The 26,856-nt window shown below is 32.0% G+C and overlaps 1 protein-coding gene across 1 annotated transcript; it reads left to right on the top strand.

Annotated features, from left to right (window-relative positions):
* The first annotated feature begins 168 nt into the window (after nucleotides 1–168).
* LOC135141866 (short stature homeobox protein-like) lies at nucleotides 169–26,856 on the top strand. The gene is made up of 5 exons (XM_064073421.1): nucleotides 169–658; nucleotides 22,238–22,470; nucleotides 23,214–23,271; nucleotides 26,323–26,537; nucleotides 26,677–26,856. The coding sequence occupies exons 1-5, from the start codon at nucleotides 169–171 to the stop codon at nucleotides 26,854–26,856; spliced, it is 1,176 nt and encodes a 391-aa protein (XP_063929491.1).

Here is a 26,856-nt window from a genome sequence, read left to right as displayed (position 1 = left end):
CGCCCCTCCAATGAGAGCCGTTCTTGGCGCAATCAGAGGTGGAGCAACCCGGACCGCAACTCTAGTCCGACTCCGGGTTTCTATAGTAACCCAACTCCCGGATTTGAAATGGTGATTTCAGTTTTCATATGATCCCCCAAAACATAACACAGATTATCGACTATTATCATGGAGAAATTAACGCAATTCGTGTCCAAGTCTTTCGAAAACAACAACAACACGACGGTGAGCGAGCAGTGTCTCAATTTGACTTCCGCGATCAAGACTTCTCCGGCGATTAAGATGGAAGACGAGTTCCAGACGCCTTCCGAGGACACCAAAAGGCCCAAGAACTGGCTCATCTCGGACTTACAGAAAAACAGCACTCAGCAGACCTTCGGCATCGACCTCCGGCTCAACAATAGCCAGATTTTGTACAACTCGTACCACCAGGATAAGAGCGAAAGCGAGCCGGCCGGGAACCAGACTTTGGGTGCTAAGTGGTTCGACACTAACGCGGATGTTAAGACTCCTTCGCCCAAAAACAGTTACTGTTCTTCTTCGCCGATTGATCTCGAGGACTCGAAATCGTGCCCGGAAACCGTCGCGAGTGAAAAGAACGAAGATGACAAACAGGAACATGTGGATAAAAGTGTGCACAGCGACGAGAGGAAGTTATGTGAGTTGTTGTTGACTAACTGCCGTCGGGTCATCTCCGTAATTTTACCTTTGCTAAAACCGATACGATTTTGGAGAATCAATCTGAATATTGATTCGGTGTGGCGAGTGCTAAAAGAGCTCCACTATAAATTTACAACCAGAGTATTGCTAATCCAATTACAATTTGCTCAGAGCAATGCTAGAACGGCTACCACTTTAATCACTTTATAGAATTATCAATGGTTTCTACATTTAATTAAAACGAAATACAGATGAATTTGATTACGATTCAAATGAGGGACGACCCTTTGTGGTGGAGCAATAATGTTTAAACGACCGACGGCTCATTATTTTTTTTAAAGGAATCGATACTGCATTTTTAAACTTGATACAATACCACAGCCAAGTTTAAAAAGCAATTCTATTTAAAAAAAAAAACAAACATTTTTTGTTGATTCGAAATTCGGTGGGACGCAAAAATGGAGCAGTTTCAGCAACGAAAAATTATTTTGTTACGTTCTTGTATACTGTACTCTTAGTTCTTTGGAAATTGTCTTGATGTTCACAATAACCAAAAAACATACATATTCGTTGTATTTTCCACATAATACATAGAATTTTAATTAAATTTGAATAAAAAAATATCGCACGAAGAGTACAAAGTATTTATAAAACAATGTTCTTTCTAATATTTTGTTATATTTATCAACCATTATTAAAAAAATATCTATCAAAAACACCTACGAAAAAACTGAAAACGTATATTTTATCTTGGACCTTTTAATTAGTTTTTTTTTTCTATTTTAAACGCCTATGATCTGAAGTTTTTAAAAATGTATGTCAATTCCAGTTTCAAAGCAAAAAGTTGTTCAACATGTCTTAGTTAACCTTTTTAAAAATTTTAATACAACATAAATATCATAAATCTATAAAAATGGAAATATTTTCAAAACTTTTTGTTGTTCTATGTATTAGGTTGATAAGAAGTTAAACTACCATTACGCAAAAAACTAAAGTTTTAATAACGTCACTGAATTTTTGTTAAATGTTTTTTTAGCTGACTCCTATAGTAGAAAAACATAGGTCCCCCATTTCCGTCTGTCTGTGTGTCTGTCCGTCGTCAGTGTCAATTTTTGTTAGACAGATAATTTCCCCAACTATCTGACCGATTATTGTCAAATTTTATAAGTGTATTATGTATAACATGTAGATGGTAAAACGGTAACCAAACTTTATCTAATTATTCCCACCAATAATGTACATAGTAAATGGGTTTCAAATTGTATAAAATAACATAGTCCTACACATATAGTTTAAGAGCCACGATTTTTGAAAAAATAAAAATTGCATAACAATATTTTGCAATTTAATTTTGAATCTGTAAAACCTAATGCCTTGAAAACTTGCAAACGTTTTAAAGTTATCATAAGCCTAGCAAATTTTTAATCCAAATATATTTATTTTTCCCTCCAAAAAAATTAATGACATCATCTCAAAATTTTGGCGAATAAATCCTATTTAAAATGTCCAAAATATTTCTATACTCTAGTCTATACTTGTGGTTTATCACTGCGTTCATATTTTTTAGAATTGTTTATACAGGGCATAAAAAAAATGAATGTGTGAATTCATTTTATTAATTAAATTAAGAACGGCTCACTCCATTTTCCCGAAAATAAAGGAAGTATTGTAATCGAGTCCGTCGGGTGACTCTCTACTTTTACATTTTCTCGACCTTTCATGACCCCTAGAGGACGATGAAATAGGTCTCCCATTTCCATCTGTCTGTCCGTTTGTCTGTCCGTCCGTCTGTCCGTTTGTTCGTCTGTCTGCCGTCCCGGATTTTTATTAGACAGATAATCTCCGAAAGTACTGGTGTCAAATTTTGTACTTATATTAGGAATATCATGTAGATGGTAAAACGCTAACCAAAATTTGTCTAATCATCCCCACTACTAATGTGATGACGTCACTTCAAAATTGTACATAGTAAATGGGTTTTAAAATGTATAAAATGACATAGTCCTACACATGTAGTTTATGACTCCGAATTGAATTTCTACCCGAAACGTCCAGATTTTTGGAAAAAAAAACAAAATTTTGAAACATTTTGCAATTTAATTTGGAATGTGCAAAACCGAATGCTTTGAAATCTTGCAGATGCTTTACGGTTATGATAAGAATGATACATTTTTAATTAAAATATATTTACTTATTCCCTCCAAAAAATTGATGACGTGAGCTGAAAAGTTTGCCGAATAAATCCTATCTAAAATGTACAAAATATGATGAGTCTGCACTTGTAATTTATCATTCCGTTCATATTTTTTGGATTTGCATATACAGGGTGACTCAAAAAAATTAATGAATTCGTAAATTTATTTTATTACTTAATCAGGAACTACATAACTGAATGCTTTGAAATCTTAGATATGTTTTAAAAAATGTATTTGCTCATCCCCCCCTAAACAACTGATGACGTCACCCCAAAATTTTGCTGAATCAATCCTATCTCAAATGTACAAAATATGATGAGTCTACAGTAGTGATATATCATTCCATTAATGTTTTTTGGATTTGCGTATACAGGGTGACTCAACAAAAATTATCATTGTATTTCAGGAGCAAGGGAAGTTCTGTCGGAACAATTTTCGACCAATTTTTTTAACTTATAGAGAGGTTCTCTTAAAAAAATACAATTCGTAAATTCAAATGTATAATTTTTTGGAGAAGTTGGATTTTCTTCTTTTTCCGCAAATAATTTTGGTCATGCCGGAAATTTTGTTTTTTTTGTCGACCGATTTGAGAACTTTTCGATTGTAAGGTAGAGGAAAATCTAATTTTGCTATCTAGTACGATAAAACTTATATCGTGAGACTTCAAAAAACAACATTTTTTAGCAACACTAAGTTGTATTTTTATTTCTCAAGCGTTAGATAGTTTTCATTTGTAAATGGCTAAATTTAAAGTTTCTTGACGTTTCATAGTTCCTGGACGCTGGAAAAGTAGTTTTTCCATTTTCGGTAGTTTTATTAGATAGATAATTTTCGAAGCTACTGGACTTATTGTTACGAAATTTTCGGTGCATTTTAGGAAGATTACGTAGCGCTAAACAAAATTAGTTTTACCCCCGCCAATTATTCGATGACGTCATTTCAAAATTTTGCTAGGTAAATTCTGCTTAAATTTTAGATAATATAGGTAGTTCTTACTTGTCGTTTATTAATTAATTTTTATAACTTGAGCAACTTGATTTTGTAAAAAAAGCAAAACTGTACAAGAACATATTATAATTTAACTTTGAAATGTCTCAAAAAATTAAGTAGACCTTTGTGGAGTAAAATAAAGGCTCAGTAATACAATTTTAAGAAAACAATTTATAAAGTTTTTATAATTTCTTTACAATTTATATTTAATAATTTTTTGATTTGACGTCATCAAGTTTTGGTAGGGAAAAGTGGATGCAACACTTATAACACTCTGTCCGTAAATTTATTCTTCTGACACATTCTACCTATATTCTTGTGAAATTGCAGTTTGGGACATATAAAAAAATGGTCTAAGGCTATTTAAACAAAACTTCTCTCGCCCTTTAAATATAATCGAGCAAATAGTTTTTTTTTTTTTGGAAAAAATGTAAAATTTAAATCTGCAAAATATTGGATTTTTTAAATTCAGTTGCTACTATTTCCGAATCACTTAACCTCAAATTTTAATACATCGAAACTACTTTACAGGGCATACTTGTTTAAGGTATTTTAACTTGTTTTTGAAACTATTATTAAAAATCAATTAAATTCAAGGTTTTAACCTGTTTTCCCACCTAGTAGGGACCAATCCGATTTGAGTGGTACAGGCTTAAGTTTCGTGCTTGCCTTCCCGCTCAAAATTCTGTCCCAATTTTTGGTTATTGTCTCGAGACATGCAAAGCTTTAAATCTTGAGAGTGAATTTTTTGTTTTAATATTTTTTTGTTATGGAATATTCTTTCACTATTTATGAAAAATAGTTTTTAGATGAACAGAGAAATGACGTACACGCGTATACAGTTGTCTCAGCCATGGTACAAGAAGACATGCGCATTTGGTGTGACGTCATGTGGCTGTCATGACCGCCAACTTTAAATGCTGGCTTTTTTTAGCTGGCTTTAGAAAAAAAAAGAAATATATCCTGCTGATGTCGAACACCCTCTTAATAGAGACGGTAGGGAACAGCAGCTACTGGTCCGGTGTTTCTTGGGTCAGGTATTACAGGCTTTGGGCTCTGCTCTATGACAAAAATAATAATAATAATATTAATACTGAAATTCTGTAAACGCCATTGTTTTTAATTTGAAGGGGGAAGTTTAATTTAATAGATTGCACCGACACTATTAAGACAAAGGAGCCCCCCTGTAATATTTTTATATAATTAAATAAAATTCAGCCTGTCTAATGTATATTTTACTTATAAAAATACAAAATTACATTGTATATAAATATCAAGTTCCACTCTCAGGACTGTTGTCACTTGGTTTATCTGAGTTTCTGCAAAAATAAAATCACCACAAAATAGATTTTTATTTGGTTGTATCTCCTTACTCAAATACGTTTCCCAAAGACGTAATAAACATTGTTTTTTCTTCAAGATTATTAAATGTTAATACTATCTTCTAAGTTCTTGCTAATGCTAATGCCAATAACAATAAATGTAAATATAACCTCAATTTCAAAAAATAATATTAGTTGATGTTATGTTAATTAGTTAAAACTACAATTATAAAATTTATATATGTATTAAGAATTACGGATTCGATGTATTTTGAGTATTACTAACTATTAAATATCACAAACTCTCTAATATTACTTGTCAACTACAAGATGCAAACAAACTGCGCATGCTCACAAACCGTCTGTTTTATGTTGTGTCGCTCATCTAACGACGCGCTAAAATTGAAATTAACTCCCTCTGTTCGTAAGAAATATAAAATAAGTATGTATAACAAATAATTTTCTAAAAGCATTATTTACTCTTTGATGACAGATCTGCAAATAAATCAATAATTCTATATGCTGTCTGGACCATTTAGGTTCAAATAAGAAAACAAAATTTTTAAAAATTTTACTTAATTTTTAAGACATTTCAAAGTTAACTTATAATATGTTGTCGTACAGTTTTAATTTCTAATAAAAATCAAGTTGTCTAAGTTAAAATAATAAGAACCTATTAATAAACCACAAGCATAGCAGTATATGATTTTATAAAATTCAAGTAGGGTCTACCTTGCAAAATTTTGAAATTACATCATCAAATAATTGGTGGGGATGATGATACTAATTTTGTTTAGCGTTTCACGATCTACTAAAATATACCTAAAATTTCGTAACCATCAAGTCAGTTTCGAAAAAGGGTGAACTAATTTTTCATACTCTAGGAACTATGGAACGTTGCGAAAAATTAAAATAGTAAATTTTGATCAAACTAGGCAGCAAAATTTTGTTTTTTTTTTCTACCGTACTAATTTGAGGAAATAGAATATTTCTAAAATCTTTGAATAAGTTGGCAAAAAACAAAATTTCAACGGCAAACCTGTATTTTCGTATCCTTCAAATTATGAAATTCCAGTAGAACTTAATCAAACATTGCACAATAACTTTATTGCAATTCTATTTATTGTCTATAAAAGTTACTAAGAAATGTTATACATATATAAAACATTTTCCATTTCGCACAGGTTGTTAAAACATCAATAGGAAAGAATCTTATTACGTAATAATCTGAACATCATTGTACACTTTTACAGTTGAGTTCGTTTTATGCCGTAATAAAATTTAATGTAGGTTTTTTTTATCACAACACTCACAAGTGGAAACTATTAACATATCAACGTTCAGTTAATAAAAAACCACATTAAATTTGATGCTCGACGATCTATTGTTGTTTTTATTTATGAACAATCTGTCAATTTGACAGCAAAATTTGTATTTAATTGTCACAATCTTTCCGTCGGAAAACGGACGAAATTTTGCTTCCTTGATAAAATTAATTCAGTCACAAAAAATCCACATTTAGCCCATCACAGTGATCATATTTTCCATGTTGTAGCTACTGTGATTACAACTAATGCAAAATGCATTTTTTCAATGTTGGCAAAATCTTAAAAAACTATAAAGATTGTAGCGCTAGTTTTTTTTTGTGTTGTCATTGTGTATGAATGAAAATAACGTTTTCGTCTGGCCGGCTTTCAGCATTCTGTTTATGTCATTTCAGATTTGATAAACCTGCGAACAAAATACCAATATTTACGGATTTCAGTCTAGACTTGGTCGGCGTGGAAATTGGTTTTTCGTGCAAAACTCGTCCATTAAATAAATAATGCGGTGCAAGCTTGGCATAGAGAGCTCTGTGTTGTGTGTGCGAGACAAAAGTCGCATTATCACTGCTGATTAAGATAGATGAGTCTTTCTCTGCTGTTGCAGTCATAACAAGATTGGGAGTTTGTATTTGTTTTATTTACAGTTCGTTTGGCATGACAGAACCCCCGTGTTTGCCATTCGATGTGCCGTGCTATCGACAAAGAGGATCAACAAAGATAGAAAAAGGAGGTGGAGTTTATCAGCATGATTTAAATTGCTAAAATGGGCGTTTTATGTTTTTATTCAATCAAATCTAACTCAACAGAAGACAATCCAATTTAGATTTTGTTTCCAATTTTGTTAGAAAAACCTTTATTCTATTACAAGACAAATCAATGGGGGAGCAATTTAACTTGTCGGAACAACGAGCAGTCATTGCCATCCGGGTTATCGAATTATCATTGATTTCCGCCACATCGATTTCTTCAGACGCACTGCATCCGCATTATTACGATTACCTTTTTTAGATGACGAGATTTTTAAAGGCGACGAAAACCACATTTAACTGAAAATTTAGACACCACACGTTAAAGCCAAAACAGAATTCATAGTTTAAACACTTTATCTACTGTAGAAACAATTGCTTCTGGGGTAGATTCAGCTGAAAAAAAAGTTGAACAGATACAAACAGGAAACTTAGGTTTAAATCGATATCACTAGAAGGAAGAAAGAACTGTGAACTTTGTATCTGTTGCCCACGGAAAGTTAAAAGCTACAGATTTGTAAAAATATATCATAAATCTACATATTTATTAATACTATATTTATAAAATTTCTTTTTCAAGCAAATCAAGTTAAAAAATTTTATTTTAAATCATCGGTACAGAATGATATTGCCAGAAATTTAGATTCGGACTGACGTAATTGTTGATTTTTACGATCGCTTCTATGTAGCTTTTATAGATCTACCTGTAAATCCCAGGATTTTTAAAAGTAATAAATGTACGATTTCGAAATACAGAAATAATATATGTAGTAAAATATAAAACAAAATTGGCAACTAAATCTTACGGAACTAATTGCTTGCTGTGTAGATTTACCTATATCCAAAAAATATAATTTGCAAAAACTAAGTTATAAGAACGTTGAGAGAAAATTTAAACATCAATAAATCTAACAATAGGGACGGACACATTGCGAACTTATGACAGATTGCACAACTTCTTAAGTTAATTTTATCAAATTATCAATTTACTACTGACTGTTATCCGTAATGGTTTCAACTTTTTATTTGATGTTTAAATAGAGACTTAAATTTTGTAAACAGAATTATAATGTAGCTGGCAGAAAATTTAGACGTCAATGAATGTAATCAAAGTGAAGGTAGCAATGAGAATCTGATAGGTGCTGCTAGAGGGGTAACAATAGTGGTAGATTTGTACCTACTCACGGATATCGGAAATTTTAAAAGTATCTACACTCTTAAGTGATTGATTTAACTAGCAGGAGACAAATTTGTTCAGAAATGGACCTGTAAACTAACTGTTTTGTACTGAAATGAACAGTCCGTTAGTAGGACACTAGGCCTAGGGACAAAAAAATGTGGAGACCGAGATTAACTTGTTGGGTTATAAATGAACAATTATAACGATGTTGGTAGAAAATTTAGACTTCAATAGGTGTAACTAGAGTGAAGAATGCATTCAAATTTTGTATTAGATGGATATAGTAGTGGTAGATCCGGTTTCATTTTTAAAAAACTAAAATTTAGTGACAGCGGTGGAGGAGTTAGACTAGAATGGGTCTAATTGAAGTGAAGGACGCGTTGCGCATTGAAAATGTTGTCTGCTATCTTCAGGATTCCGATCTAACTAATTATAACTGAAAATGTTTTTTAAAACAGTGAGGCTAAAAATTTACGTGGTCTAGGACTAATTCGCGGCAGAAAATAGTATTTGATAAAGTGAGACTGATTTTGCAAATGACATACTCTCTAGGAAAAAAGAGGGTGGGTGGGCGGGGCTACTATTTGGTAAGACTGATTTTGGCACTTTTGATATTTTAGATAATTTTTCAACTATTTTCGAAAATTAGCTGAAAAATTTCCACACTGATCGGCAAAAAACCGGCCATCCTGAAAAATTTCGCAAAACCAAACTTCAAAAATTATTAATTGAACTAGTGATCGTTATTTTGTTAAAGAACCATTTACTATTGACACATGATGTATAAATTAGCAAAACAAAAAGAAGACAAATAAACGCAGAATTAAATTTAACGGCATTGTTTTCGCGTGAAAACGTTTATTAACTACCAAACTTATAATCAAATGATGAAAAACACTATGTTTACAACAGCCTCCTTTGTTGTTTTATTTAAGAAAATATCGTACTTGGTCCGTTTCTGTTATTTTGTTAAATTAAATTTAATTCTGCGTTTATTTGTCTTCCTCTTTTTTGCTAATTTGTACATCATGTGTCAATAGTGAATGGTTATTTAATATCGATAACGAGTTAAATTAATAATTTTTAAAGTGGTTTTGCGAAATTTTTGTTGTTTTTTTTTGTCGGTCAGTGTATATTTCATTTTCGGCTTCGTTTCTTCGGAAATTCCTACCGTTTTCCCAATATCGCCAATTGAAATATAGCAATTTTTAAAGTTCCGTCAAAATCGCTCGGTATAAAATTTTTGTAGATAAGAAAAACGTTTTTATTAATTTTTGTTTCACAAAATACAACTAGTTTAAGAATGTACTTTGTGGTACTTACATATTCACAGAAACGTTTAAAATTTATTTATTTGAGACAATAAAGAAGTCAGAACAGGTCAGGTCATGTTCAGTCAAGTCAGGTCAAGTGCATGAAATAAGAAATAAATTTTATAGCAAATAGTGTATAAAATATACGATTAGCGTTTTTTTTTTACTTTTTTCACATACTAGATTGTATTATTAGTTGTCACTTCCACTCGACAGAGGAACATTATTAGGCCCGCCCACCCACCCTGCCTCCTTTTCAGTGATTGATTTTATCCGATCTGAATGAAATGAATGATCTTATACCTAACAGAAATAACATTAGTCGGTAGAATGAGGAGGGTGGACGGGCTACTTGGTAAGATAAGGCTGATTTTGGCAGATGGCATACTTTCTAAGGAAAAAGAGGGTGGGTGGGCGGGGCTACTCTTTGGTAAGATAAGACTGATTTTGGCACTTTTGATATTTTAGACCATTTTTCAACTATTTTCGAAAATTAGTTGAATAAATTTTTTTGCACACTGACGGGCAAAAAACCGGCCACCCTGAAAAATTTCGCAAAATCAAACTTCAAAAATTATTAATTTAACTAGTGATCGTTATTTTGTTAAAGAACCATTTACTATTGACACATGATGTATAAATTAGCAAAAAAAAAAGAAGACAAATAAACGCAGAATTAAATTTAACGGCATTGTTTTCGCGTGAAAACGTTTATTAACTACCAAACTTATAATCAAATGATGAAAAACACTATGTTTACAACAGCCTCCTTTGTTGTTTTATTTAAAAAATATCGTACTTGGTCTGTTTCTGTTATTTTGTTAAGTTAAATTTAATTCTGCGTTTATTTGTCTTCTTTTTTTTTGCTAATTTGTAGATCATGTGTCAATAGTGAATAGTTATTTAATAACGATAACTAGTTAAATTAATAATTTTCAAAGTGGTTTTGCGAAATTTTTGTTGTTTTTTTTTGCCGGTCAGTGTATATTTCATTTTCGGTTTCATTTCTTCGGAAATTCATACCGTTTTCCCAATATGGCCAATTGAAATATAGCAATTTCTACAGTTCCGTCAAAATCGCTCGGTATAAAATTTTTGTAGATAAGAAAAGACATTTTTATTATTTTTCAGAACAGGTCAGGACACGTTGGTCAAGTCAGGTCAAGTGCATGAAATAAGAAATAAATTTTATAGCAAATAGTATATAAAAAATACGATTAGCGCTTTTTTTACTTTTTTCACATACTAGATTCTATTATTAGTTGTTACTCCCACTCGACAGAGGAACATTATTAGACCCGCCCACCCACCCTGCCTCTCTTTCATTGATTGATTTTATCCGATCTGAATGAAATGAATGATCTTATACCCAACAGAAATAACATTAATCGGTAGAATGAGAAAAGGAGGGTGATAAGGCTGATTTTGGCAGATGACATACTTTCTAAGAAAATAGAGGGTGGGTGGGCGGGACTAGTATTTGATAAAATAAGACTTTTGACATTTTCGACCATTTTTCAACTATTTCCGAAAATTAGTTGAATACATTTTCTTCTACATTTCGATATCCAGAAGTCATTTCCGGCTTCTTTGGAAATTCCTATCGTTTTCCCAAAATCGCCAATTGAAATATTGCAATTTGACAGTTCCGTCCAAATCGCTCTGTATAAAATTTTTGTAGATAAGAAAGGACATTTTTATTAATTTTTATTTTCCAAAATACGACTATTTTAAATTTAAATGTACTTTGTGGTTTTTATATATTCATTCCCACTCGACAGAGGAACATTATTAGGCCCGCCCACCCACCCTGCCTCCTTTTCAGTGATTGATTTTATCCGATCTGAATGAAATGAATGATCTTATACCCAACAGAAATAACATTAATCGGTAGAATGAGAAGAGGAGGGTGGACGGGGCTACTTGCTAAGATAAGGCTGATTTTGGCAGATGACATACTCTCTAAGAAAATAGAGGGTGGGTGGGGGGGGCTAGTATTTGATAAGATAAGATTTTTGACATTTTCAACCATTTTTCAACTATTTCCGAAAATTAGTTGAATACATTTTCTTCTACATTTCGATATCCAGAAGTCATTTTTGGCTTCTTTGGAAATTCCTATCGTTTTCCTAAAATCGCCAACTGAAATATTGCAATTTGACAGTTCCGTCAAAATCGCTGTGTGTAAAATTTTTGTAGATAAGAAAGGACATTTTTATTAATTTTTAGTTCCCAAAATACGACTATTTTAAGAATGTACTTTGTGGTTTTTATATATTCACAGAAACGTTTAAAATTTATTTATTTGAGACAATAAAGAAGTCAGAACGGGTCAGGACGCGTTAGGTCAAGTTGGGTCAAGTGCATGAAATAACAAATAAATTTTATAGCAAATAGAATATAAAAAAAACGACTAGCGCTTTTTTTACTTTTTTCACATCCTAAATTCTATTACATATTAGTGTCCACTCCCACTCGACAGAAGAACATTGTTAGGCCCGCTCACCCACCCTGCCTCCTTTTCAGTGATTAATTTTATCCGATCTGAATGAAATTAATGATTTTCTACGGAACAGAAATAAAACTAGTCGTTAGAATAGTACTTGCTAAGATAAGACTGATTTTGACAAACGACATACCTTCCAAGAAAATAGAGGGCGGGTGGGCGGGGCTAGTATTTGATAAGGTAAGATTGATTTTGGCACTTTTGACATTTTCGATCATTTTTCAATCATTTCGAAAATTAGTTGATTACAGTTTCTTGTAGATTTCGATATTCAGAAGTTATTTTCGGCTTCGTTTCTTCGGAAATTCCTTCCATGTTTCCAAAATCGCTTGGTATTTTTGTAGATAAGAAAGGAAATTGTTATTAATTTTTGTTTCACAAAATTTATTATTTTTTTTCATTTAGAGGCATTTTGTAGTTCTGGATTCTAGCTGCGAAGGTCTAATTTTTGAAAACGGATATATAACCGAGCTGTTAGAAAATTTAGGCTTGAATGGACTTAATTGGAGTGAAGGACGTATTGCACATATGTTGTTAGCCATCTATAGGACTCAGGTCTTATTTTTAGGCCTATTTGTAATCGCAAAAGGGCGAATCTCGTAATTAGTAGAAAATTTATGTCGTTTAGCAAAACTTTCAAGAGAATTGGTTTTTAAAAGCATAATTGATTTTAGCAAGAGGTTGTAATTTTTGAAAATGAAGATATAACGATTTTGGTAGAAAATTTAGACTTGAGGAGGTGTAATAAGGTCGAAGGGCGCATTGCGAAGTTGTTATTAGCCGTTTGAGAGAAGTTAATAATGGTGGATTTTCTCTAGGTGCTATACGTAATTTGGTATGAGATATTTAAAATGGCGTGGAGTTAATTAATGAGTGGATTTGGCGCGAAGGGGTGCAAACAATGTGTTAATTCCGCCGGTGTGGGGTTATATAAGCGGCGAGATGCGCGAGTTAGCACCCTGTCGATATTGGTAATAGCAATCAGTGCAATGCGCCTAAATCGATTGGAGCAATTACTTGAGCGTGTCGTTAAAGCCCAATCTTTTGGTAGACTGCGTAAGTGCACTAGCTCTCAGTTTTATTTAGACGCGAACAGCGACGTTGGCATATTTTGTATCCTCATTAAAGTAATGGAATTAAATTAATCTAGGCCCTATTTCGCTATAGCTTTATTACCCCTGGGAGGTAGCGCATTAAATTCGAGTGTTGTCTACGCTAATTCCTCTCAGGGGAAGCTTTACCGGCTCGTTTCGTTTCGCTCCACCCTTCCTGCTGTCCTGCCGCTACACGCTTGAATTCGCACCTTAGCAGATAACCAAACAGTTCTGATCAACGTTCGGCATTGTTTGACATGCTGATTGATGGAACGCATGCTGGTCACATATTCTCGGCTTCGGCGTCGCAAAAAGAGCAATAATCATAATGAAGGAGGAGATAAATAAAACAAAAACAATTACTTGGGTCTTGGGCGTGATGCTGGAGGGAAAAAACTCCCGCTGGCGGCAATTAACTGATTATTTCTTCATTTACATTACCTTAAAGAGGGTAATAGAGAACATCTCGACGTTAGGTACTTTAATTAAGAAAATGTAATTAATTAATGCCGGAGACAAAAACTCTGTAAAGAAATTAGCAAGGCGGTGAAAAAGTAGAAGGGCGTCGCGTTAAGTAGATTGTCCTTCTGGTCGCACAAACTCAATCAGGAGCAAGACCTTAAGCGTACGACTGGCCAAGCGCAGGGATTAGATTTATTTTAGGGTCGCTTGTTGGATCAACCGAAAACATATTTAATGCCAACACGTATTTGCACTTCACTCATATTGCATAGGTATTAAACTGATCTATTGAGTCTATTTTAATAAACTTAAATGCTAGGGTGCATACGGAATTGCAGGATTTCGACATCGTTAAAAGTACGCTTACAATTAATTTAGCAGGAGGGTGTGGCAGAAAAATCGCAAAAAAATTCACTCTTACGAAATTGAATAAAACCAGTTTTTTCTTTTAGTTTTAAAGTTTGTAATATTTTTGCAACAGATTTTATAACAAAATCAACAGTGGAAAAAATCTTAACGGACACAGAGAAATTTCCTTAGATTCCAGATCTGTGTTTGTTTTTGCGATATGTATATTTTTTAAAATATGAGAATAATAGAGGTTAATCATTCGAAAAAAAAATATAATCTACATCCTACAAAACTAAATGGAAATTTTGGGTTTGTTATTTTTGTAACTGATCTTAAAATAAACGAAAAATGGATAAAGTAGATTAAAAGGGAAACACATTATAGACAGTTTTTTAAGATTTCAAATTTGTAGTTGCTCGATGGCTTGATTTTAAAATAAAAAAAAAACAGTATATTTTTTATTTTGAAATTCGTAGAAGTGATCATAATTGATTAGAAAATATTTCGTTTTATACAAAATTTTGTTAAGTTGTTTTATAACTGCGGAAAAATCTTTTGTATAATAGAGCATTTTTACAGAGCAAGTTTTAATGGACACACAAATTTGTGTTTACTTTTAGAGCACATTTAGAATAAATAAGGGAACGGTAAAAGATACTAATTGTTAAAAATAGCCATAATTTTTTTTTTCTGTGATATAGAGTATGTTTTAGAAATTGTTAACAGAGATATGGATTTTCGGAAAAAAGATCTATTTTATAGAGCTTTTCAAAACTTTAAGCTTAAAATTGTGTCTGTTTTTACAACAAAGAAACTATGGAAAACATTAATTTTCCGTAAATAATTGAAATCATAGAAGGCCTTAAAGTTTGCATTTACTTTTACAGAATATTCAAAATTAAGAAGGAAACTGGACATAATAAAAAACAAATAATAATTGGTACAATAATAAAACATTTAAAAGTGATTTTACTAGATAGAAAATCTTTCTAAATGTTTAAATTTGCAATTATTTTTCGTGTTTCATCCAATAAAAATGTACTTTTCTATGTGAAATTGTTAAAAGGAGCCGTAAAAGTAACTATAATCTATTTCCGTGATATAGAGCATTTTTCAGAAATTGTTAACAATTGTTAACAAACAAATTTCTACTTGGTACGGCTGTTGAAATCTTTAAAACTTGTTTCTATTTCAATAGTGTATTTATAATAAAGAAGAAAAATGTGGAGAATATTGATTTCTCAGAAAAAATTCCAAGCTGCAAATTAAAATTTTTAATTTTTCTGATTATAAAGGCTCTATGAAATTAAAATAACAAAAAGGAAGTTTTTTTAATGTGAAATTGTCGATAAAAGTAATTAAAAAAGCTTTTGTAATGTAGAGCACTCTTCAGGAATTGTTAAAGGGTTAATGCGCGAAACAGTTTTCATTTTCGTTGAGAAAATGTTAAAGTTTGTATTTATTTTCACAATACATTTAAAATAAAGAAGGAAACTGTCCAAAATATTACTTTTCTAAAAATATTTGAAACCATTAAAACCGATAATATTTAACAAAAAAAAACTATAGAGAAAATTTCCGAGATTTCTCTATGGAATAATCTTCTGGCATTTTAAAATTCCTAATTATTCTTGCTATAAATATTTCATGAAATAGAAACAACCAAAAATGGTTCTTTTATATGCGAAATTGTTAAAAGTTGCCATAATTATTTGTTTCTGTAATATAGAGTATTTTTTAGAAATTGTTAACAACGATATGGATTTTCGAAAAAAAAAAATAAAAACTTTAAGCTTAAAATTGTGTCTGTTTTTACAGGTTATTAATTACAACAAAGAAACTGTGGAAAACATTAATTTTCCAGAAATAATTGAAATCACTAAATCCACACAAATAATTTGCAGAACTAAAAAAAAACAGTAATGTAGAAGTTATTTTTTGCCTCATATTTTTAAAAGTGACTACAATTTTGAGAAAAATTATTTTTATTACATAGAGAATCTTTCGGAAATTTAAACTTTGTAAGTAACTATTGCCAAAAGACTTTCGTTTTCATAATAAAAAATTTTAAGGTGATTTTATTAGGCAGAGAATCTTTCAAAATTTTAGAATTTGCAATAATTTTTCGTGTTTCATGCAATAAAAATGTATTTTCGTATGTGAAATTGTCAAAAGGAACCGTAAAAGTAACTATAATTTATTTCTGTCATATAGAGCATTTTTCAGAAATTGTTAACAATTGTTAACAAGAAAGATTTTTACTTGGTAGAGATGTTTAAACCCTGAAAAGTTGTTTCTATTTTAGCAGTATATTTATGACAAAGAAGAAAACCGAGGAGAATATTGATTTTTCAGACAAAATTCAAAGCGTTTCGGGGATTTCAAATTTGTATAAACAATTAAAAAAATAATCTTTGGAAGATTTAGAATTTAAAATATTTCTGATTATAAAGGCTTTATGAAATAAAAATAACGAAAATGAAGTTTTTTTAATGTGAAATTGTCGGTAAACCTAATTACAAAAGCCTTTGTAATCTAGAGCATTTTTCAGGATTTGTTAAACATCTTAATGCGAGAAAGAATTTTCAGTTTGGTAGAGAAAATGTTAAAATTTGTATTTATTTTTACAATATATTAAAAATGAAGAAGGAAACTGTCGAAATTATTAATTTTCTAGAAAAATTTTAAACACTTAAAACCGGTAACATTTCACAAACAAGAATATAGAGAAAATTTCCAAGATTTCTCTATGGAATAAAGAATCTTCTGGAATTTTAAAATTCGTAATTATTCTTGGTATAAATATTTCATGAAATTGTTAATAACGATATGGATTTTCGAAAAAAAAATCTGATTTATAGAGCTTTTCAAAACTTTGTGCTTAAAATTGTGTCTGTTTACACAGGTTATTTATTACAACAAAAAAGATTGTGGAAAACATTAATTTTCCCGAAATAATTGAAATCACTAAATCCGGCACTTTTTGTGCGGAAATAACAATTGTAGAGAATATTTCGGAAATTTCAGATTTGTGGTCCCTCTTACAAAAGATCTTGAAATAAAAGAAACAATAAAAAATAAACAGACAATCTTTCGGAAATTTAAACTTTGTAAGTAACTATTGCGAAAAAGTTTCATTTGAGTAGAGAAGACTTTAAAGTTTGTGTTTACTTTTACATAATATTCAAAATGAAGAAGGAAACTAGGCACAATAAAAAAAACTAATAATAATTGGTGGAATAATAAAAAACTTTATTAGATAGAGAATCTTTCAAAATTTCAAAATTTGCAATTATTTTTCGTGTTACACGCAATAAAAATGTATTTTCATATGTCAAATTGTCAAAAGGAGCCGTAAAAGTAACTATAATTTATTTCTGTAATACAGAGCATTTTTTAAAAATTGTTAACAATAGTTAACAAGAAAAATTTTTACTTGGTACAGCTGTTCAAACCCTTAGAGGTTGATTGGAATTGGTTTCTATTTTAACAGTATATTTATAAGAAAGAAGAGAATTGTGGAGAATATTGATTTTTCCGAAAAAATTCAAAACATTTCGGGGATTTCAAATTTCTATAAACAATTCAAAAAATAATCTTTGGAAGATTTAAAATAAAAATAACGAAAATGAAGTTTTTTAATGTGAAATTGTCAATCAACGTAATTAAAAAAGCCTTTGTAATCTAGAGCATTTTTCAGGAATTGTTAAAGATCTTAATGCGAGAAAGAATTTTCAGTTTGGCAGAGAAAATGTTAAAATTTGTATTTATTTTTACAATATATTTTAAATGAAGAAGGAAACTGTGGAAAATATTAATTTTCTAGAAAACTTTGAAATCATTAAAACCGGTAATATTTGACAAAAAAAGAAACTGTGGAAAACATTAATTTTCCAGAAATAATTGAAATCACAAATCCGACAGTATTTGTGTGCAAAAAACTCTATTATAGAGAATATTTTGGAGATTTCAGATTTCTGGTCTTTCTTACAAAAGATGTTGAAATAAGAGAAACAATAAAAAAATAAACAAACAAATAATTTGCAGAATTAAAAAATTACTTCGTATTTTTAAAAGTGACTACAATTTTGAGAAAAATTGTTTTTATTACATAGAGAATCTTTCGGAAATTTAAACTTTGTAAGTAACTATTGTGAAAACAGTATATTCAAAATGAAAAAGGAAACTGAACACAATAAAAAAACAAATAATAATAATTGGTAGAATAAAAAAAACAATTAAAAGTGATTTTATTACATAGAGAATCTTTCAAAATTTTAAAATTTGCAATTATTTTTCGTGTTTCATGCAATAAAAATGTATTTTCGTATGTGAAATTGTCAAAAGGAGCCACAAAAGTAACTATAATTTATTTCTGTAATATAGAGCAGTTTTTAAAAATTGTTAACAATTGTTAACAAGAAAGATTTTTACTTGGTAGAGCTGTTTAAACCCTTAAAAGTTGTTTCTATTTTAGCAGTATATTATAACAAAGAAGAAAACTGGAGAATAATGATTTCTCAGAAAAAATTCAAGGCGTTTCGGGGATTTCAAATTTGTATAAACAATTCAAAAACTGATCTTTGGAAGATTTAAAATTTTTAATTTTTCTGATTATAAAGGCTTTATGAAATAAAAATAACGAAAATGAAGTTTTTTTTAATGTGAATGAATAAAAGTAATTAAAGTAGCCAAGTTGCCATAATTTTTTTTCTGTAATATAGAGTATTTTTAAAAAATTGTTAACAATATGGATTTTCGAAAAAAAAATTCTGATTTATAGAGCTTTTCAAAACTTTAAGCTTAAAATTGTGTCTGTTTTTACAGATTATTTATAACAAAGAAACTGTGGAAAAGATTAATTTTCAGTAAATAATTAAAATCACTAAATCCGACAATATTTGTGTGGAAAAAAGTCTATTTTAGAGAATATATCGGAGATTTCAGATTTGTGGTCCTTCTTACAAAAGATCTTGAAATACGAGAACCAATAAAAAAATAAACAAATAATTTGCAGAACTAAAAAAAACAATAAAGTAGAATTTATTTTTTACTTCATATTTTAAAAGTGACTACAATTTTGAGAAAAATTATTTTTATTACATAGAGAATCTTTCAGAAATTTAAACTTTGTAAGTAACTATTGCGAAAAAAGTTTCATTTGGATAGAGAAGGCTTTAAAGTTTGTGTTTACTTCAATATGTATATTCAAAAAGAAGAAGGAAACTGAACACAATAAAAAAGTAAATGATAATTGTAAGAATAATAAAAAATTTAAAAGTGATTTTATTAGATAGAGAATCTTTCAAATTTTAAAATTTGCAATTCTTGTGTTTCATGAAATAAAAAAGTATTTTCCTATGTGAAAGTGTTAAAAGGAGTCGAAAAAGCAACTATAATTTATTTCTGTAATATAGAGCATTTTTTTTAAATTGTTAACAATTGTTAACAAGAAAAATTTTTACTTGGTAGAGCTGTTTAAACCCTTAAAAGTTGTTTCTATTTTAGCAGTATATTTATAACAAAGAAGGAAACTGTGGAGAATAATGATTTTTCAGAAAAAATTCAAAGCGTTTCGAGGATTTCAAATTTGTATAAACAATTCAAAAACTGATCTTTGGAAGATTTAAAATTTTTAATTTTTCTGATTATAAAGGCTTTATGAAATAAAAATAACGAAAATGAAGTTTTTTTTTTAATGTGAAATTGTCGATAAAAGTAATTAAAGTAGCTAAGTTGCCATAATTTTTTTTCTGTAATGTAGAGTATTTTTAAAAAATTGTTAACAATATGGATTTTCGAAAAAAAATTCTGATTTATAGAGCTTTTCAAAACTTTAAGCTTAAAATTGTGTCTGTTTTTACAGATTATTTACAACAAAGAAACTGTAGAAAAGATTAATTTTCAGTAAATAATTAAAATCACTAAATCCGACAATATTTGTGTGGAAAAAACTCTATTTTAGAGAATATATCGGAGATTTCAGATTTGTGGTTCTTCTTACAAAAGATCTTGAAATACGAGAACCAATAAAAAAATAAACAAATAGTCTGCAGAACTAAAAAAAACAATAAAGTAGAATTTATTTTTTACTTCATATTTTTAAAAGTGACTACAATTTTGAGAAAAATTATTTTTATTACATAGAGAATCTTTCAGAAATTTAAACTTTGTAAGTAACTATTGCGAAAAAAGTTTCATTTGGATAGAGAAGGCTCTAAAGTTTGTGTTTACTTCAATATGTATATTCAAAAAGAAGAAGGAGACTGAACACAATAAAAAAGTAAATGATAATTGTTAGAATAATAAAAAATTTAAAAGTGATTTTATTAGATAGAGAATCTTTCAAATTTTAAAATTTGCTATTCTTTCTCGTGTTTCATGAAATAAAAAAGTATTTTCCTATGTGAAAGTGTTAAAAGGAGCCGAAAAAGCAACTATAATTTATTTCTGTAATATAGAGCATTTTTTTTAAATTGTTAACAATTGTTAACAAGAAAAATTTTTACTTGGTAGAGCTATTTAAACCCTCAAAAGTTGTTTCAATTTTAGCAGTATATTTATAACAAAGAAGAAAACTGTGGAGAATATTGATTTTTCAGAAAAAATTCGAAGCATTTCGGGGATTTCAAATTTGTATAAACAATTAAAAAAATAACCTTTGGAAGAATTATTTTTTTTAATTTTTCTGATTATAAAGGCTTTATGAAATAAAAACAACGAAAATGAAGTTTTTTTAATTTAAAATTGTCGATGAAAGTAATTAAAAGGCTTTTGTAATATAGAGCATTTTTCAAAAATTTTTAAAGATATTAATGCGAGAAACAAGCTTCAGTTTGGTAGAGAAAATTTTAAAATTTGTATTTATTTTGACAGTATATTTAAAATGAAGTAAGAAACTGCCGAAAATATTAAGTTTGTAGAAATATTTGAAACAATTAAAAATTGCAGCATTTGTGTAAAAAAATTCTCTGAGATAGAAAATGCTTCAGAGATTTAAAATTTGTGGTTAGTCTTGCAATTCACCTTGAAATAAGGAAAATAGTGCAAAAGATAACTAAATAAAAAAATTTGGAAGATAAACCAAAAAAAATTTAGAAAATGTTTCATAGTATTTTTTTAAGTGACAAAGAAAATTGTTCACAAAAAAATTCAGCACATTTTAAATTTGCAATTGTCCTGGTATAAATGCTACATAAAGAGAAATAACGAAAGAAAATGTAGTATTTTAATGTGAAGTCGTCAAAAGTATTCATAAAAGGGCATAATAAAAATCTTCTGTGTAATATAGAGCATATTTCAGAGATTAAATTCTTGAAAAACAGAGTTTTCTTAATGTGAAATTATGGATAAAGCAAATAAAAAGCTTTTGTAATGTAGAGCATTTTTCAAAAAATGTTAAAAGCGGTAACTATTGAGAAAAAAAGTTTCAGTTTTGTAAAGAAGCTTTAAAGTTTGTGTTTATTTTTTGAATATATTTAAAATGAATCAGGAAACTGTGGAAATTATTAATTTTCTAGAAATAAAATATACTAAATTTGTAAAATAAACAAAAAAATGTGTACATTATGTTCTTTTAATTTTTTTTAAAATAACCATAATTCTGAGAAAAATTGTTCTTCTGGAGATTTAATAAGTAGTTTAATTATTTTCATATAAATGCTTCTGGCATAGAAATAGCGAAAAAAAAACGTGGTGTTTTAATTTGAAATCGTCAAAAATATCCTTAAACTAGTAAAAAAATATTATGTATAATATAGAGCATATTTTAAAAGATTCAAAATTTGTAGTTATTCTGGACCTATTTTTGAATTTGAACTTATTAAAAGTGATTCAGTGTTTCTTTTTGCGAATGTCAAGCTAGTATCGGTAAAAAATCGTCAAATAAACGAGACAAAAAAGCAGTATTTTTAAGAACCTACGAAGCAGGTAAACAATTAGTTTGGTAGCTCGACGTTTTATTAGATTTTGAGTTTGTAGTTATTTTCGAGTAAAAACGAACCGGTAGAATGGAACTGAAATGTTAAAAAGTGGTTATCTATGAATCCACGTTTTTCGACTCAAATATTTTGTGGTAAAACCATATTTTTCAGTTATCCTCGGCGACGATCAAGAAAAATCATCGGAAGAAGCCATCAGCAAAAGTCGCCACTCCGTCGTTAATAATTCTGGTAAAGCGACGACAAAACAGCGTAGATCTCGTACAAATTTTACTTTAGAACAACTCAATGAGCTGGAACGACTGTTTGATGAAACGCATTATCCTGATGCATTCATGAGGGAAGAGCTTAGCCAGAGGCTGGGTCTGAGCGAAGCTCGAGTGCAGGTAATTTTCTCCACCGTGTGACATATCATTTCTTCAGCATGCAGGAGCTAGAGAACCGGATAGATTTGAAATTTAAAGCTTCCGCGACCTGATGGCGTGATCTTAGCTCGCGTAAACAACAAGTAGAAACGTTTTAAATACGGTAAGAGTGGGTTGTAGGCGGCAATCGTCCTTTACATTGTTAGGTGTTTGAAACGTTTCTACGGTGATTTTTTGTTTGATTTTTTTACTTCTTGGTACCAAAATAGGTCGTTTCGTAATGGCAACAGATCGGCACAATCAGCGCCGATTCGTGCTTAAAGAGTGCTTGCGAAACGATCAATTTATTAAGTGGTTTGTTTGATCGGAGGGTCGAAGTGGCCGAATCGTTGGATCCGATCAGTTAGCTGGTCTCCAGAATTCTCTTTCTCCTCGGTGTTATCAATCAGTCCTAATACTCCCCTAAAGTCGTTAATCTAGCACTTAATTGATGCGATTTCCATTCCCTACACATCATACGTATTCATTAGGAAATTATCTGCTAATAGTGGCATTAGTCTGAGTAAATCGTGTGGAACCAATGTCACATTAGAAAAACACTCAGTCGGACGGTCAAACAAGGGCTAATGGAATAGACCCATGCTTTCTTTACTGACCGTTTTACGCCATTTTTATTTATGGAGACATTTCCGATTACGCTCTCGACACAAATTTACTGGATTTGCCCGCTCCGGATGCTAACGACATAATCTGATTTGTTTTAGGTGTGGTTCCAAAATAGGAGGGCTAAGTGCAGGAAGCATGAAAGTCAGATCCAAAAAGGTAAACATTTTTTTTTTCATAAAAATATATTTTGGTCTCATGTTGAACAAGCATAGCAGGATTTAATAACTTTTTGTGTGATTCCCACGTGTATTTTGTGAAAGCAAACAGAATTTTTTCGCATGACCTCTGTTTGGAAAAGCGAAACCTTTAAAAAATCGCACGGTTCCAAATCTCTTCCGCGAACGTATCAGGCTGGATCTCGGTGGAGAAAAGCGGTAAATATGTAAGGAAGGTTTGCGGAGAGCAATGAATTTGAGTCAAGATTTGTGCTCGTAGTAGGGAGTGAGATATGTGCGTACGCGTCCACGTTGTAGTGGATAAATAGGTAATATTTGGAGCTGGAGCTGATACTTCGAGGAGTTAGCGCCAGCTTAACCCCTATTTGCAAATGTAATTTTATGAAACGCGGCCGGTCCAGAGCGGGGCCAAGAGCTACGTCGCGACAGTGGCGTGCGAAAATCTTAGTTTTATCCCCTAGTGACAAAAACAACAACTCCTAAATTGGCGTCCCGTGTAATTCCAGTCTGAATAGTTATAACATAATTCAAACTAATTCAACAGATTGTCTGTTTTGCCCTGTGTTTGCCTTAGGGTCCGTCAAGAGTTTTTGAAGAAAAGTTTTATGTTTATCCTGTAGATCGTAATAAAACTCAAGTTACTTGGATTAATTTCACTGCTAACAAAGTAAAAACAGTCATTAAGCAGACATAAGACCGTGAATATCGTTATGAGTGTCACGAATTTCGCCTAAAATATGTAGGTACAACAAGGTGTGGGTTTGACAGTTGTCGGGTCTTCTTTCCCCACAGATACTAGAAGCAGTAGTATTGTTGCGGAGACGCCGTTTTTTTTGTAAATTTAAGCAAATTTCCGCTGCGCCACTGAGTCGCAGGCCCAGGCCGCGGGAGGGGGGGCGGGGGGTGTTGATGTGAGCGCGAGGCAGTAAGTGTAATTTACCGGCCCCAGGGGTTCGTCCTCCTCGCTGGACCAGTCATCTTGCGCCCGGCATTTGAATGACTGAGCGCCGGAAAATTGCTCTCCCGGGGAATTATTTCATTTGATTGAAAACTTTCTCTTAGCGTATTTTTTTAGCGCAGTCTTGTATATAAATTCGATTATGTACCGCAGATTTGTTAGGGGACATAAGCCCATGATATATTCATGGCTGGCTAGAATTATGAGGGTCGAGTCTTGGTTTAAAGATGATTTCAGTAACAAATTGCTGCCTCTTCTAAATTATTTAATGCTCTAACTTGAATTTATCGTACTATAATTCTGACGGAATTTACACGCTGCCTCGAATTAACGTCTGCCCATTATTATCACTATATCCGCTTCGCACAACCGTTATAAAATATGACAACAATCTACTGCGGCATACGTTCGAAACCGTGAATAAATTATCGCGCTTGATCAAAATTGCAAAAGTTTACAACAGGCCGAGGGACTCGAAGCAAAATTCCGGAACGCTGACGCCGTAATCAGCTTTTTCGTTAGTCGCGCCTGTGTTTAATAAGTTTTTCAAATGACGTCATCAGCTTCTGGGAGGGGACGAACAAATAAATTTTACTTACGGAGACATAGGATTTGATTTACGTAAACTGACGGCCCTGCCTGACTTACAAACTTTTTTTCAATATCGTTGGTCCTAACGCTGGTTCTGTTATGGTTTTACAAACATATTGAAATCACAAAGATAAAGGATAATCACTTTATTAGTTTTGGTTTTCCCGGTTCCGTTTTACCTATAGTGGAAATTCTGATATTCTTCAGAATTCCATTTATTTTTCTTCTTTTCGCTTGCCGGTACTAATGACACATTCTTTTAGTAACTTGGCTCGAAAAAAAGACAAAAAGTCCAAGCTTCTGAGTTAGTTTTACCCAGTGGGCTATCTAAACTGACATGGCCTGACCCGAGTTGATCTAACCTGACTAGACCTGAGCTGACCTGACCTGACCTGACCTGACCTGATCGGACCTTCTTTTCTGGAGGGAGGGGAAACCTGCTGGGGTAACCACTAAAACTCTTCCAGGCTCAGTGGGGACTACGCCTAGGGACTGCGCATGAATTCCGGCCTTCCTATGCCTTGGGCCGTTTCCTTGTTCGTCTCTTCTCCTTTTCTCTTTCTTCTTCTTCTTTTGTCTTCATTATCTCCTTATCATTCCACATATTTCTTCAGTTTTTTGAGTTTTCCATCATGGTTTGCACCATGTTTTCGGGACAAATATTGCTTGTTATCTTTAATTTTGCACCCTCCCATCTCGTACATTCGAACATATATTCTGGTTCCTCACAATAGTCCCGTTTGTCATCCTCCCCCCGTTTGAATTTTTTCAAGTATGTTCAGAAAGATCCAAGCCTTGTTAGCACCTAGCTGGGGTGATACTCCACTTCTCCATGGTTTCTTCCATACGATCTCCTCATGTCAGGGATCAGTTGTCTCGTCCAAGCTTCTTTAGATATATTTTTCCAAAGATTTCTCTATTTATCCATAGTTTCTGCTCTTATTTCTTGTGCATTTTTGCATCCGCTGCTCCTTTGGACACCCTTCGATACGCCCCACACATGACCTAATCGAACCTGACCTGGCTCGATTCGGCCTGACTTGACTTGACAAGACTTGACCCGATTCGATCTGACCCGACCTGACTGCTTGACCTGTTGGGACCTGTCCTGACCAAACCTGATCGGACCCGACGTTGTTTGTCCAGTGAAGGGGAAATGCTTTAAACACCCCCCGCGCTTGGATCTATGCGCAAGGGAGTGAGACTCCTCCTCACTAAAACTCCTCCTTCTTCCCATCACGTTCGGAACCGGTTGTTAGTCATTTCTTCAAGGAGCGACGGTACTTGACCTGATGAACACAAGGAACTTCTACCTTCGTTTTTTCGTGTCATAACCGTCTTTATATATCTTTTCTTCTGATGTTTTCGTGATATATTGTATTGTTACACAATATGTGTACAAAAAAAGATTAATATTATGTTAAGATGTAATAGTTGTAGGTAAAATTTGGGGCCACTATATTTTGCGAACTTATGCTATAGGTATGATGATGAACAGTCACAGCCCCTCGACGAGTACCCCCTTGGAGCCCTGCCGAGTGGTCCCTTACATGAACGTGCCTGCACTGCGTGGCCTGACTTTAACTCCAGGATCGGTGGCGTTATCCAATTACGACCGCTTGTCCTCTGCAACGTTTTCCCAACCGGGAACGGCGTTTTCCGCTTTCGATCCTGCATTCATCACAGCTGCACACCAGGTAATCAGATTGCGAAGTTGTAGCTGATTAAATGGAACAATCGTAGCAGCTAGTTTGACCGGTTTATTAAATCCGTGCAATAAACCGGTTTGCCGGCGCTCAACCGGTTTATCGGTGTAATAACCTGTTGTGGTTTCAGTACGCCGCTGCCGCCGTGGCCGTGGGCGGAGGTCCCGCCAGCATCTTGTGCCACCCCCAGTATCCCTTAGGGTTCGCGGCGTTGGCGGCGGCTCACAAGAACTCGAGCATCGCCGACCTGAGACTGAAGGCGAGGAAGCACGCGGAGGCCCTGGGACTGACATCGGAGAAGTCGACATAA

Source organism: Zophobas morio, unplaced genomic scaffold, assembly GCF_036711695.1.
Source record: "Zophobas morio isolate AGI-343-1 ecotype UQ-CSIRO unplaced genomic scaffold, CSIRO_AGI_Zmor_V1 ptg000044l, whole genome shotgun sequence".
In the NCBI taxonomy this organism is placed as follows: domain Eukaryota; kingdom Metazoa; phylum Arthropoda; class Insecta; order Coleoptera; family Tenebrionidae; genus Zophobas; species Zophobas morio.
This window is presented reverse-complemented; position numbering and strand designations above follow the sequence as displayed.

Excerpts from the sequence above, each read along its gene's own strand:
- LOC135141866 (XM_064073421.1), top strand. The coding sequence starts at position 169 with ATGGAGAAATTAACGCAATTCGTGTCCAAGTCTTTCGAAAACAACAAC. Across the intron at positions 659-22,237 it reads CAGCGACGAGAGGAAGTTAT|TTATCCTCGGCGACGATCAA; the intron begins GTGAGTTGTTGT and ends CATATTTTTCAG. Across the intron at positions 26,538-26,676 it reads TCATCACAGCTGCACACCAG|TACGCCGCTGCCGCCGTGGC; the intron begins GTAATCAGATTG and ends TTGTGGTTTCAG.